The sequence below is a fragment of the Saccopteryx leptura genome, chromosome 4 (assembly GCF_036850995.1).
Source record: "Saccopteryx leptura isolate mSacLep1 chromosome 4, mSacLep1_pri_phased_curated, whole genome shotgun sequence".
Classification (NCBI taxonomy): Eukaryota; Metazoa; Chordata; class Mammalia; order Chiroptera; family Emballonuridae; genus Saccopteryx; species Saccopteryx leptura.
In genome coordinates, this window is record NC_089506.1 from 48902844 (window position 1) to 48917751 (window position 14908).

Below are 14908 nucleotides of genomic sequence, written 5' to 3' on the forward strand. Positions count from 1 at the left end.
AATAAGAAAACAAAAAACATACTATTCTTCGATATTAAGCATGGTGCTCAGCAAGATTCCCTGTGGTCTCTCTTTACTTTGGTGACGGCTAGGTGTCCTTGGTTCTTTAGTCACAGAGATTTAGCAAACTGAAACTTCTTGGGCTCATTTTGTGAAAATCACCTGAGGTCTCCTGATAAAAAGAAGAGGTTTCAATTGGCAGCTACATTTGGAATAAGTAAGTTGAATAATTTTCACTGGTCTCCAATCTATTTCTCACTTCATTTCTGAGGAAATGGCTACAGTTTCCACTTTTATAAAGTTTCACTTCATTGAAGCTGGGTCCCTTGCTTTCAAATCTTAATTTCGGGCTGGAGTTCAAAGACCTGTTTTGTTATCTGCGCCTGGCCTTTCCATAGTCAGGTATGTCGTATTAGAGATCATACTCAGTCTTATTTAATTGTATTCCTAGGAATTGCAGGAAAAGAAATAACTGGCAATTTGAAGCCCACATCTCTTTGTAAAAAGATTTTGTTGAGTTCATTAAATGAAAATTGCTGACTATTATGACCCTAATAGTGATATTTTAATTCTTGTATTAAGATGACGCCTGTTTTGAAGAAAAAAAATAATGAGGGGCCAATACAGTAAGGTCGCAGGATACAAAATTAACATACAGAAGTCAATAGCCTTTCTATATGCCAACAATGAAACATTTGAGAACGAACTCAAAAGAATAATCCCCTTCACGATTGCAACAAGAAAAATAAAATACCTAGGAATAAACATAACAAAGAATGTAAAGGACTTATATAATGAAAACTATAAACCATTGTTAAGGGAAATCGAAAAAGATATAATGAGATGGAAGAATATTCCTTGTTCTTGGTTAGGAAGAATAAATATAATCAAGATGGCCATATTACCCAAAGCAATATACAAATTTAATGCAATTCCCATCAAAATTCCAATGACAGCCTGACCAGGTGGTGGCGCAGTGGATAGAGCGTCAGACTGGGATGCAGAGGACCCAGGATCGAGACCCCGAGGTCGCCAGCTTGAGCATGGGCTCATCCGGTTTGAGCAAAATCCCACCAGCTTGAACCCAAGGTCGCTGGCTCCAGCATGGGGTTACTCGGTCTGCTGAAGGCCCACGGTCAAGGCACATATGAGAAAGCAATCAATGAACAACTAATGTGTTGCAACGTGCAATGAACAACTAATGATTGATGCTTCTCATCTCTCTCTGTTCCTGTCTGTCTGCTCCTGTCTATCCCTCTCTCTGACTCACTTTCTCTGTAAAAAAATAAATAAATAACAAAAAGAAAAAAAAAATTCCAATGACATTTTTTAAAGAAATGGAGCAAAATATCATCAGATTTATATGGAACTATAAAAAACCCCGAATAGCCAAAGCAATCCTAAAGAAAAAGAATGAAGCTGGGGGCATTACAATACCTGACTTCAAACTATATTATAGCGCCACGACAATCAAAACAGCATGGTATTGGCAGAAAAATAGACACTCAGACCAATGGAACAGAATAGAAAACCCAAAAATAAAACCACATATATATAGTCAAATAATTTTTGATAAAGGGGCCAACAACACACAATGGAGAAAAGAAAGCCTCTTCAATAAATGGTGCTGGGAAAACTGGAAAGCCACATGCAAAAGAATGAAACTGGATTACAGTTTGTCCCCCTGTACTAAAATTAACTCAAAATGGATCAAAGATCTAAACATAAGACCTGAAACAATTAAGTACATAGAAGAAGACATAGGTACTCAACTCATGGACCTGGGTTTTAAAGAGCATTTTATGAATTTGACTCCAAAGGCAAGAGAAGTGAAGGCAAAATTAATGAATGGGACTATATCAGACTAAGAAGGTTTTGCTCAGCAAGAGAAACTGATAACAAAATAAACAGACAGCCAACTAAATGGGAAATGATATTTTCAAACAACTGTCCAGATAAGGGCCTAATATCCTAACTATACAAAGAACTCATAAAACTCAACAACAAACAAACAATCCAATAAAAAAATGGGAAGAGGACATGAACAGACACTTCTCCCAGGAAGAAATACAAATGGCCAACAGATATATGAAAAGATGCTCATCTTCTTTAGTTACTAGAGAAATGCAAATCAAAACTGCAATGAGATACCACCTCACACCTGTTAGATTAGCTATTATTAACAAGACAGGTAATAGCAAATGTTGGAGAGGCTGTGGAGAAAAAGGAACCCTCATACACTGTTGGTGGGAATGTAAAGTAGTACAATCATTATGGAAGAAAGTATGGTGGTTCCTCAAAAAACTGAAAATAGAACTACCTTATGACCCAGCAATCCCTCTACTGGGTATATACCCCAAAAACTCAGAAACATTGATATGTAAAGACACATGCAGCCCCATGTTCATTGCAGCATTGTTCACAGTGGTCAGGACATGGAAACAACCAAAAAGCCCATCAATAGATGACTGGATAAAGAAGATGTGGCACATATACACTATGGAATACTACTCAGCCATAAGAAATGATGACATCGGATCATGTACAGCAAAATGGTGGGATCTTGATAACATGATACGAAGTGAAATAAGTAAATCAGAAAAAACCAGGAACTGCATTATTCTATACATAGGTGGGACATAAAAGTGAGACTAAGAGACATTGATAAGAGTGTGGTGGTTACGGGGGGAGGGGGAAGAGGGAGAGGGAAAGGGGGAGGGGGAGGGGCACAAAGAAAACTAGATAGAAGGTGACAGAGGACAATCTGACTTTGAGTGATGGGTATGCAACATAACTGAACGACAAGATAACCTGGACATGTTATTTTTGAATATAAGTATCCTGATTTATTGATGTCGCCCCATTAAAAAAATAAAATTATTAAAACAACAACAACAACAAAAAAACAAAACAATGAGGGGGGAAGGTGCTTTTGTTTGTTGTCTGGGTTTTTTAAATAACTACTCCACAAAAGAGGACAGATTATTTAAGGGTACAAAGAGATTGACAAAAGAATGAAAACACTTTACTACTTTTATAAAAACCTGGATAGGTTTTTTTTTTTAAGATTTCTTTTTTATTTTATTTATTTTATTTATTTTATTCATTTTAGAGAGGAGAGAGAGAGACAGAAAGGGAAAGAGAGAGGAGAGAGAGACAGAGAGAGAAGGGGGGAGGAGCCGGAAGCATCAACTCACATATGTGCCTTGACCAGGTAAGCCCAGGGTTTCGAACCAGTGACCTCAGCATTTCCAGGTTGACGCTTTATCCACTGCGCCACCACAGGTCAGGCTGGATAGGTTTTTATATCAGAACCTCTAAGAATCAAAAAGACCTTGCAGAATTGCTATGCACAGTTCAGCTTTCCATACTGTTCCCAAAAGACACAGATACCCCAATTCTTATTGAAGAAAACTCTCAAGCTCAAAATTCTTTTAACAATGGCAAGGCTCCCGGGAGAGGAGCCCTCCCACCCTAATTTCACACCCCTATTGAAGAGGAGTTAGCTCCCCATGTCCCATACGCATTTAATCATTCACTGCCCGTCAGTTAGCTTTCCCCTGTGGGGAGAGCACACCTCGCTAGTCTACTCATTTATTTCAAAGTGACAGCATTGAGGTATTTAAAGTTTAGCCAAATGGATTTGTGTGTGTGTGTGTGTGCTTAAAATGAAGTCAAACAAGAGAGCTCGCCATAAAGAGAACACACGTTTGGAAGAGAGAAGGACCTTCCATATGGATGGCAAGTAAAGGTGTTACAGAGTAACTCGGGTTGACTGGTTTAAAATGAGTGTCAGGAAATTATTCATATTACTCAAAGATTAACAATAAGCCAATGACCTTGATTAATATTTGCTGTTTCTTAATGAGTAACTCATTCACAATTGTAACGACTGAAGGTTCTGCAGATTCTTTTTTTATTATTATTATTCATTTTAGAGAGGAGAGAGAGAAGGAAAGAGAGAGAGAGAGAGAGAAGGGAGGAGCAGGAAGCAAGAAACACTGACTTCCATATGTGCCCAGGGCTTCGAACCTCAGCGTTTCCAGGTCAATGCTGTATCCACTGCATCACCGCCGGTCAGGCAGGTTCTGCAGATTTTAACGGGAGTCCTTGTATGAATTATTGCTCATGAAGAGGCACCTTGATAGTGGCTCACTATGAGGGACGCCGTCACAAGCCCCTTGCCTCTACAGCTTTGTCTCCTCTGCCACTAACTTTCCTTAAGTCCTCCCATGTGTCCTGATATCCAAGACGGATGGAGGAAGCAGAAGCATTTACAGAACATTGCCTGAGGGAGGCAGGTGACCCTATGGAACTTCTAAAAAACTGACCATTGCTTAGAAGGCACATGGCTTCCTTTTGCTTTTCATAATGGGAGTCAGCTTGGACACAATGGACCTCTTGGCAGCGGTAGGTCCTGTGCCAGGCAGAGCAGGTGGTGGGAAAGGAAGCCGCTGCTCTAGTCCCCACGGGCCAGGGGCTTCCCTGGCCATGGTGCTGAGGGCAGCTCTCCTGAGACCCACCTTCCCAACCCTACAGCAGTAATCCTCCCTCGGTTTCCCAGCACAGGGACAGTCATCGTGAATGAGCGTGCTCCGGACCCTGACCTCAGCCCAGTGCTCTATGCTCTGAACTGTTCTCACAGGGCCTAGGCCCCCATAGGCAGATTTGGCCATCTTCCTCGGCCTTTTTTTTATTCCTTTCTTTTGAGAGAAAAAGCGGTATTATGCTGCTCTAGAGTCTTTTCTTTGTCTACAACAGTTGAGAGAGAAAGTTAAAACAATAGCAAACTTGGGAAACTCCATGACATTTTGAGCAAAATCCTACCTGTGCCAACATATTATCCTATGACAGGCAGGAGTCTAAGGTATGATTCAATACCAGCAAACCTTGGCATTCTAAACAATCATCAGAGACTTGAAGTGACACATCAGACCATGCTCAGGAGTATAGTTAATATGTTTGCTCTTTAGGTATTTATCAAACGCTAATATAGCATTTATTATGCACCAGGCACTGTTCTAAGTACTTAAAAAATATCAGCCCATTTAATATAATTCTTGGAGCAAGTATCATTTTTACCATAATTGCCCTTATTTTACAGAAGAGGAAACTGAGGCACAGAGAGGTGGAGTAATTTTCCCAAAGTCACACTGTTAGGATGAGATGTTAAAAGAATGCAGACACAATTTGGCTCTGAAGTCTGCGTTCTTGAGCATCAGATACATTCCTCTATGTGAAAGACACATCTTAAGCAACGTGCTAACTATCCATTCTCCTAATTTTATTCCTTTAAAAATGACACTACTGCTCTAGAGAAAGCAATAGTTATTTAGCACTTAAGATAGAGTTTACAAAGTGCTTTTCTATGTGAGTCTCACAGTTGGCCCTGTGGTGGGCAGTGCAGGTGTCATTATCACTAATCTCATGGGACAGATAAGGAAACAGGCTCATGAGATTACATGGCTCAAATTCCCTAGCTAGATACTGTTGAAATAGGGAAATTGCAATGGGTCTTCTGTTGCCAAGTGCCCTACCCTTCTCACTGAGCTAGGTTGCTGGTATCAAAGTAAGTTGCCCATAAGTGACATCCAAGATTTTATTAGCTTAGGTTCCTATAGAAAAGCCTTTTGTAAATCACAATTCAGAATTCCTCCTTTAACTTCCTGAATGGTCAACGTAAGACCCCTCTTGACCATAAACTCCTAACCTATCCCCACTCTTTATAAATTAAATTAGAAAAAATAACGAGTTTAAGCTTATACAAGTTGCTTCTGTGCTTCAGAGGGGAACCTTCCTTTGGGAACTTTTATATGGTACGCTCACCCAAACAAGGAAACATACCCAGATATACAAAGGTAGAGGAGACGGAAAACAGGAAATCTAACACGAGAGAAGTGGGTGTTAAATTAGTGACAACTGAATAAAAAACTAAGCCAGCAAAAGAGAGAGAGAGAGATAATTATGAACTCCAGGGAAAGTAGCAGATTGGCAGAAAAGGAAAGGTAATCAGTTCATTACAACATAGTTCAACTCTAATTAGTTTTTACACTGAATATTGATCCCACAAAGTCATACACAGTTGTAGTGAGATAACTGAGGGGTGGCACACACATTGGGGATAGGGTGTCAGTGGGACAGAAATAAATCCCATAGCAGGGAGTCAATATTACGCTTAAAATTGGGGTGGGGGATCCGAGAAGTATATTATTTAGAGTTATAGGAGTGAATTCCAGAAGAATAAGCTAGAAGAGGTCAAAGGAATTGTCCCTGGAGAAGGGAAAAGGACTAATAGGGGCTGCTTTATTTCATAACTACTTGACTCTTTATGTATAAGTATAAATTTTAGATTAATTTTGTTCAAGTTTATAATCTTCTTTATTAAGAATGGGTACTTTACTTTTGGCAATATGGCAGACCATATTCTCTGAAGTGCCATCTTACTATAAAATGAATATATTTCAACAAAAGTATTTTTTAATGCCTTGCTAGGATTATAAGAATGTATGGTAATTTTTTAGAAGCCAATGTAAAACAACAACAGTAACAAAATGAGTTGGATTTGGACTTACAAGAGATCATAAAAATAAGAAGACTAGGAACCAAAAGCCTCTATCAGACCTGGTATAAGGTTCCAAGCCTGAGACGACTACAAAGTTGGGGAAAATAAAAATGAGCAGAAGCAAATACAAATTCTGTTTGGAGAACACCTTCCTATTCTAAGCCCTTATAATTCCCAAGAATTAATTCCAATCAATATGGGTTCATAGTATGAGTATAACTCATCAAACAACAAAAGCAATTTAGATGGAAAAATTCTGAAATTTTCACATTCAGCAGACATGAAAAATAAATAAAACTACCATATATAAAAAATGTAATCACTAAAATAAAAAATTTAGAACATAGGTTAAATAGAATAGACACAACTGAAAAGGAAATAGAAAAGTATTGATTAGATAGGAAGAACTAATTCAGAACATAGCATAGAGAGAAAGGGGACAGAAAATATCAAAAAATATTAAGAGACAAGGAGTATAGAATAAAAAGCTCATACATATGTCTATTTGGCATCTCTGAAGGGAAATATAGAAAGAAAGGAATAGAAATGATATTTAAAGTATTAAGGGTGGCCTGACCTGTGGTGGCACAGTGGATAAAGCATTGACCTGGAACACAGAGGTCACCTGTTTGAAACCCTGGGCTTGCCTGGTCAAGGCACATATGGGCGTTGATGCTTCCTGCTTCTCCCCCCCCCCTCTTCTTTCTTTCTTTCTCTCTGTCTTTGTCCTCTCTAAAAATGTATAAATAAAATCTTAAAATTAATAAAAATAAAGTATTAAGGGTGGAATTTTATAGAACCGATAAAAGACATGAATCCACAAATATAAGAAAAATAACTTCTACCACGTGAAAGAAGGGAAGGAGGAATAAACCAACACCAGCCAATAGTTTAGGAACCCTTCAGCACACCAAAGACCTTAAAAACCAGCCAAAGAAGAAAAGATTAGTCACCTAGTTTTTAGGTGACAACAAAGTCTTCAGAATTAGTAATAATAACTAGAAAACAACAAAATAATATCCTCAAAGCTCTGAGAGAAAATAATTATCAATCTAGATTTGTCTATCTAGCCTAACAGTAAAGATATTTTCAAATAAACAAAAACTCTGAAAGCATAGCATCAACACATCTTCGCAAGAGGGAAATTCTGAAGGATGCACCTTGGGAGAAAGAAAGATGACCCGAGAAAGAAGGGCTGAGATGCAAGAAGAAACAAAGAGCAGAGAAAGTGGTAAACTATGTAGGTCAAACTAAATAATTATTGGATATGTAAAACAATGATACTAGAAATGTAAAATTCATAGGTTTAAAAGAGGTAACTAAAATATTGGGCAAAAATAACAAAAACTGCAAGAAGATTATTGAATTTAAAGCTTTCTAAAATTCTCGTGTTGCCCAGGAAGAAGCTGCAGGTTGATTTTAGGCTTTGTTAAGTATACTTGGTAAAATTTTAAGAGTAATCAATAAAAGTTAGAAATACAATCATAACTCCTAGCTCTAAAGACAGAAAAAATGGACTGATAAAATAAACCAAAAAAGTCAAATAATCTTTAAAAGGAATAAAAGTGAGAAAAAGAAAGAGAAGAGGCGAGAAAACAGGACAAAATACAATGGTATAGTTAAATCTAAATTTATTAGTAATTAAATTAAAAGTAAGTGGAGATTGTCCACATGGATTTAAAACATTTTAAGACAATAGGAGACATAGTTAAGACATAAAGATACAGAAAAGTTGAAAGTAAAGGCTGAAAACAATATATTAGGCAAACTCGAGCCAAAAGGAAGCTAGTGCTTTCATTTCAGACCACATAGACAAACTTTAAAGAAAAAAAGAACACTTTAGGGTATAAGGAACATCAGTGCATAATAATAAATAATTCAATATATCAGGAGGATATAATAATTCTAAATTTGTATACACCTAATTTGTATACAAACTATGAGCAGCAAAAATTGACAGGACTACAGAGACAAATTGGCAAATTTTCCATTGGAGAGTAAGTTTCAACTAGCTCAATAACTGACATATCAAGCAGATGAAAATCAATAAAGATTTGGATATTTTAACAATATAATGAACAGGCTTGGTCTACTGGGAAACATACACAATTCTGCGTCTCATAAACAGAAAATACACATTCCTCTTAAGCCATGTGAAACATTTACAAAAAGGGCTCATGTAGTAGGCCATAAAGAAGGACTCAACAAATTTCCAAAAATCAGCAGCATTTAGATCACATTCTGTAACCATCATGCAACTAAGCCAAAGGTCAGTAACAAAATAATAAATTAACTATCTACTGTATACTTGGAAATTTTAAAATTCTAAACAGCAGTCTCTGCTGTTCAAACTGGGGTCTGCAGATCACTCTTGATCCACAAACTCTGATTATGACCATGCTTCTGGAGGTATATATGAAATGTGGAGTATGAATTTAGAAACTTCTATAGCACTTGACATTGCTGCAACACCCAAGCAGTATTTAATTTCTGGCAATTCTTTATTTGGCGGGGGGGGGGGGGGGGGGGGGGGAGGGGGGGGGGATGGGTGGATTTTCTAAAAGTATAAGTCCACAATAGACTGTAAATGTTTAAAAAATAAAACACAGTAACAATAGACCCTGGCCGCTTGGCTCAGTGGCACAGCATCAGCTTGGTGTGTGGAAGTCCCAGGTTCAATTCCCAGCCAGGGCACACAGGAGAAGCACCCACCTGCTTTTCCACCCTTCCCCTTTTCCATTCTCTCTATCTCTCTTTTCTGACTCCCGCATCCAAGGTTCCATTGGAGCAAAGTTGGCCCTGGAGCTGAGGATGGCTCCATGGCCTCCATCTCAGATGCTAGAATGGCTCTGGCAGCAAGGAACACCACCCTAATTGGGCAGAGCATCGCCCCCTTGTGGGCATGCCGAGTGGATCCAGTTGGGTGCATGCGGGAGTCTGTCTGCCTCCCCGCTTCTAACTTTGGGAAAATACAAAAAACAAACAAACAAACAAAACAAATAAACAAATAAAAATAACCAAACTATTTCTTCACCAGAGAGTTTGGGAAGCACTCTTATGTATATCATGGCTCAAGCAAGAGATCAAAATGGAAATTAAAAAATACTTAGAGCCTGACCAGGCAGCAGCGCAGTGGATAGAGCGTTAGACTGGGACACAGAGGACCCAGGTTCGGAACCCCGAGATCATCGGCGTGAGCGCAAGCTCATCCGGCTTGAGCGCGGGCTCACCAGCCTGAGTGCTGGGTCACTGGCTTGAGTGTGGGATCATAGACATAACCCCGTGGTCACTGGCTTGAGCCCAAAGATCACTGGCTTAAAGCCCAAGGTTGCTGGCTTGAGCAAGAGGTCACTTGCTCTGATGGAGACTGCCCCCCCATCAAGGCATTTGAGAAAGCAGTCAATGAACAACTAAGGTGCCACAACGAGGAGTTGATGCTTCTCATCTTTCTCCCTTCCTGTCTGTCCCTCTCTCTGACTCTCTGTCTCTGTCAAAAAAACAAAAAAACAAGAACTTAGAACCAAATTATAATAGAATGTATGCATTCTTATAGTCCTATGTTGTTAGATTACAATTATTTACTATTTTTTCTGTCTCACCACCAGCCTTTGACTCTTCCAGGTTAGGGACCACACAACCATCTTTGTTCCCCTCCCTCCTGCTTTGCCATGATGCCTGGTTGAGTAAGTACTCAAAACTTATTTAAATATTGAGTGTGTATATTTACATATTTAAACTTAAATATTAAATACATAAGTAATTAGGTAAATAGGTAAATAAAAATAGCAGTCCTAGAATCCTGCTTCTATTTATTCTTCTTCTACCTTGGTTGCCTCTCCCAAGTGTCAAAGAGACTCACCAGAAATCTGAGATTACTTGGCTTATTTTCACTGTGTCCCAGCAAGAAGGGGCTTAGACAGTCCATCTCCTCATGCATTAAACAATGAAAAGGAGATGATAAGAGGGGACTGGAGAAAAGTCTTTTCATCATCCATGCTCAGGAAGGTGAGCTGGTAGTGCCTTCCTTGATATGAAGGAGCTGCTTAAACACAAATTGGATTAGCAGAGCAGGATTAGAGCCTGCTGGAAGGTATTATACATTTATAAACTTCTCTGGAAACTTCTGTTTTCATTATGAGCCCATACTCCACAGAGTCAATCAAATGAAATACTGGCTTAGTCTGTTAATAAAATGACATATAAAATGAAGTGACTAACTTTAATAATGCCAAGTAAGTAGAACTAGGCAATTAACAGTTCAGTTTAGCAAAACTACGTATTACTAGATCACCTGAGAGTTTTAATATGTATTTCATAAGAAATAAACACACCAGAAATGGTCTCTAGTCTATTTCCATCGAAAATAATATTCAAACAAGAACGATGATTAAGAGGTGACTTCAAGAAAGAAAAAGGAATGTGAGAAGTGTCAGACTTATCTGGACATTGCAAATGAATTGAAGTGCCCAGGTCTAAATGGATTGCCATCCCAGGACACTGAACGAATGCAGATACAAACACGGAACTCCTGTCATAATCTCTGAGAAGCCATGGAGGACACAAAGGTGACAAAAGAGAAGGAGGAGTGAAGGCACTAACTTTCCAAAGCAGAGGGGAAAGGTTAATTATGGAATAGGCCCACAGATGAGCTTGAGGCTGATTACTGGCCAAAATTCTAGGAGATAGGAGATACAAATCTTGGTTTTGCCATTTAATGGCACTGTGACTTGGACATGTTTCAAAACTTTGCTGTAAAGATTCAATAAGATATATACATATAAAGCATTTAATATAGCACCAGTTACATAGAAAACTCTCATTAATTGGTACTTATTACCATTTCAAAAAGAAGATGCTAACATCTAGGTACTGACATGGGTTTTTCAAGGTCAAGTCTCATTTACTTAATCTGATTTTCCTGGCAAGGTAGAGGTGTGGAGGAAGAAAGAGTCTTAGATAGGGAAGGTATCTTCATTTGGAAATGGCATTAGATAAAAATATATTATAATATCCTTGCAAAAAAACTGAATTTGAGGAGAGCTGTGTGAGTGAATAATTATATTCACAGTATTGATTCATGAGCTTGCCTCAGTTTCCTTATCTGTAGAAGGAGTATAATAGTACCTCACTTACGCAAAAAAAACCTAGAACAGTGCCTGGCATTTAGTCAGCACTATATAAATGCTTGTTAAATAAACTAGAACAGGAGTCTCCAGTGGTATGCCTGGGCAGCACCTGACTCCAACCCTCTTTAACATTTCCATTAGAAACTTGTTAAATTTTCATATGGCATGCTGGTCAAATGCTCAGATAATATAAATGTTGGATGATAAAATCAAATCCAAAAAGGCCTTGGCAAGCTAGGGATATGAAATGAAATATATATGATGAAATTAAATCCTGGATAGAGATTTTAAGAAAAAACTTTTTTTTTTTTTACAAGTACTAGCCTGGCTTGCGAGCACTTGCTGTGGATAAGAAAGGAAAATTTATTTGACCCAAAGCTCAGCATGCATAAAGCAGTGTGTCTAGCAACTGACACAAGGTTTACCTGTATTAGGAGAACTGGAGTGTCCTGATGAAGGCATAGATACCAAGATGGTGGGCGTATGATGAGCTTAGGAGCACAGCGAACAGGAAGAAAATGTCAGGCAATAAATAGACCCTATTTCCCACTCAGGTGGAGAGCAGAAAACATTCTCAGGTGAGGATAGAAAGATAGCCTTAAGATTTATAAAGATGCCTGACCAGGCGGTGGCACAGTGGATAGAGCATCATCCTAGCACATTGAGGACCCAGGTTCAAAACCTCGAGGTCGCCAGCTTGAGTGTGAGATCACAGACATGACCCCATGGTTGCTAGCTTAAGCCCAAAGGTCGCTGGCTTGAGCCCAAGGTCGCTGGCTTGAGCAAGGGGTCACTGGCTCGGCTGAAGCCCCCTGACCAAGGCACATATGAGAAAGCAGTCAATGAACCACTAAGGTGCTGCACCTGCAAGTTGATGCTTCTCATCTCTTTCCCTTCCAATCTGTCTGTCTCTGTCTGTTCCTCTTTTTTTCTCTTTCTCTCTAAACGAAAAAGAAAGATTTGTGAAGAAATGAAATTAGAGGTTTATCAGGGCACCTAATGGTGTACTGCCTGTCCTACATACTAAAACAAATTACCCTCTAATTATGATTACTACAGGACTTATCTAATCTATTTCCTATAGGAAATCAAACTACTCAAAAGCATTTTATCAAAATTTTTCCTCCTAATAATCCCTGTTCCTGACAAAAGACATTTCTGTCATCCCACAGTATAGATAAGAAATTGAGGCAAAGAAGTAAAGTGGATTGCCCTGGGTCACACAGAACTGGAATTACAATTTAGTATCTAATCTTAGAGTGCACTACACGAGTTTTTGAAGGGAGTATACCGGAATCACATTATATCCCTCAAGAAAAGGCCTATTTACCTTAATCTCTGGGCGAAAGAAGATTAATTGTATTTTCCTTAGAGCATGCCAAAGATCTTAAGTAAACACTGTAGAGCGCATGTGCTTACTCTAATCCTTTTCCAAATACTGTACTTGGAAAGCCTTAGTTTGACCATTAGAAAGATGCCAGGAATTAACTTAAAAAAAAGTTAAAGCAAATATTTGTTTGCTAGATTCTCCAAGAAAAGCAATGAATCAAGAAAGTTGTGTGGTACAGACATACTATACACCAGGACAAGAAACTATCCAGACTGGCATAAACTGAGATGCTCAGCTCCCTGTCTCCCAGCCTCACAATTTCCCAGGCCAAACTCATTGTCTAGGGACTGAGTAGATAAAAGTCAAGTGAAAGTATGTTATTAAATAAAAAAAAGTCCCATGCAAACATTAGTTATCATTATAATGATTTATATATTTCACCTAATTATTGAAGAAATCCATGTTCATTATAAAAACCTGGAAGTTAAGCAAACCAAAATGAATCAAAAGGCCTTGCTACGCTACCACCCAGTAGCAGAACATTCTGTACCTCTTTACAACTGGATAATTCTCTGGTCAGAACATGAGGAATTCAGCCAAAAGCAGCTACCCTAAGATTCTATGCGCAGTTTCTCTTTAATTCAGTAGGGAAAATGGGGGACTTATCAGTAAAAGATCATCTTTTATTTTCTTGGCATTTGTCCCAGAAGTGATAAGACCGTTACTTAATATACCTGGTGGTAAAAACGAAGAAATAAATTCCTAATTGCTTCTTTCTGGTCTGAAAAATTTCCACCACATTTCTAGGATTAAGTCACTTATCCAAATTAGGAAATATCATGGGCAAAATGGACCGTGACTGCTTCTTTATTTATACACACACAGTCACATACACTGAAGGTCATGATTTTAAATACATGTTGTTAGATTCTTCCTTTCTCTTGGAGAAAAAAAAGACACACGCACTCGGAATGCAGACAAGGGGCTGAGTCAGGAACAGATTAGTAATCAGCCTAAGGGGAGAACGGTGGAATTTTTCCAAACAGTGAGCAGATGCTCCCAGGAGAGCACCGAATTTCAATCCAGTTCTTTTTACCGTCCTAGAAAACACTATGCCAGAAAATAAAACGGTGCCATTACCTTTTTGTTCACAGCCACACCATCTTCACAGTCGAGCACTGCACAATCTACATTCAGGGACGGAACCTTCTTTATTTTCTTCTCATCATTTCCAGGCACATAGAGCACTGCCCTCCGGGGAGTGTACTTGTGATTGGATGAGGAGCTCGATCGAAGCCTGGGCACATCAGCTGCTGGAGACACTTTCCTGCCAGAGACATCATTGGGATTAGTCCAGAGGAGAATTTATTTACAAATTTTTGAAAGACCTGATTTTAATGCAAAATTAAAATAGAAAACATGGACATCCTTTTTTTAATTATGGCAGAACACAATCACAGATAATAATAACAACAGAAATAACCAAGAAACAAAATGTCATTTTGGCTGAGTTTTAAAAATGATGTAACACTGTTTAGTGACACAATCTTCTGAGAAAAGGAGGGTGTACCTATTTTATCTTGGAAAGACACTTCAAGTATTAGTACACTGTCCAGATATCATCCGTGGAGAAAAAGGAAAGACATTTATATCCAAAAGTTCCTAAATAACAACACTATCTACAAGAAAAGTAAAAGAAAAGAAACAAGCTATGTAAGCATGAGTCTTTAGGTGTAGGCAAATGAATGATTCAAGTTCAATTCTAACAACAGATAAAGATAGTTGGCTACTTCTTGAGGAGAAAGGACAGTTGATGAGAAAAGACCATTACTAGCTCTATATTTGTGGGCTAGTTAATTACTGGAAACTTCAGATTCTTCATTTATAAAA

At 38.4% G+C, this 14908-nt stretch overlaps 1 protein-coding gene across 3 annotated transcripts in view; it reads right to left on the bottom strand.

The window, feature by feature from the left end:
• The window catches only part of CLYBL (citramalyl-CoA lyase), a 272254-nt gene that overhangs the window by 99091 nt on the left and 158255 nt on the right, over positions 1-14908 (bottom strand). For all 3 annotated transcript variants that reach the window (XM_066380615.1, XM_066380616.1, XM_066380614.1), the window contains exon 2: positions 14159-14345. In XM_066380615.1, coding sequence (XP_066236712.1) covers positions 14159-14345 — 187 coding nt within the window. The remainder of the gene's footprint in view (positions 1-14158; positions 14346-14908) is intronic.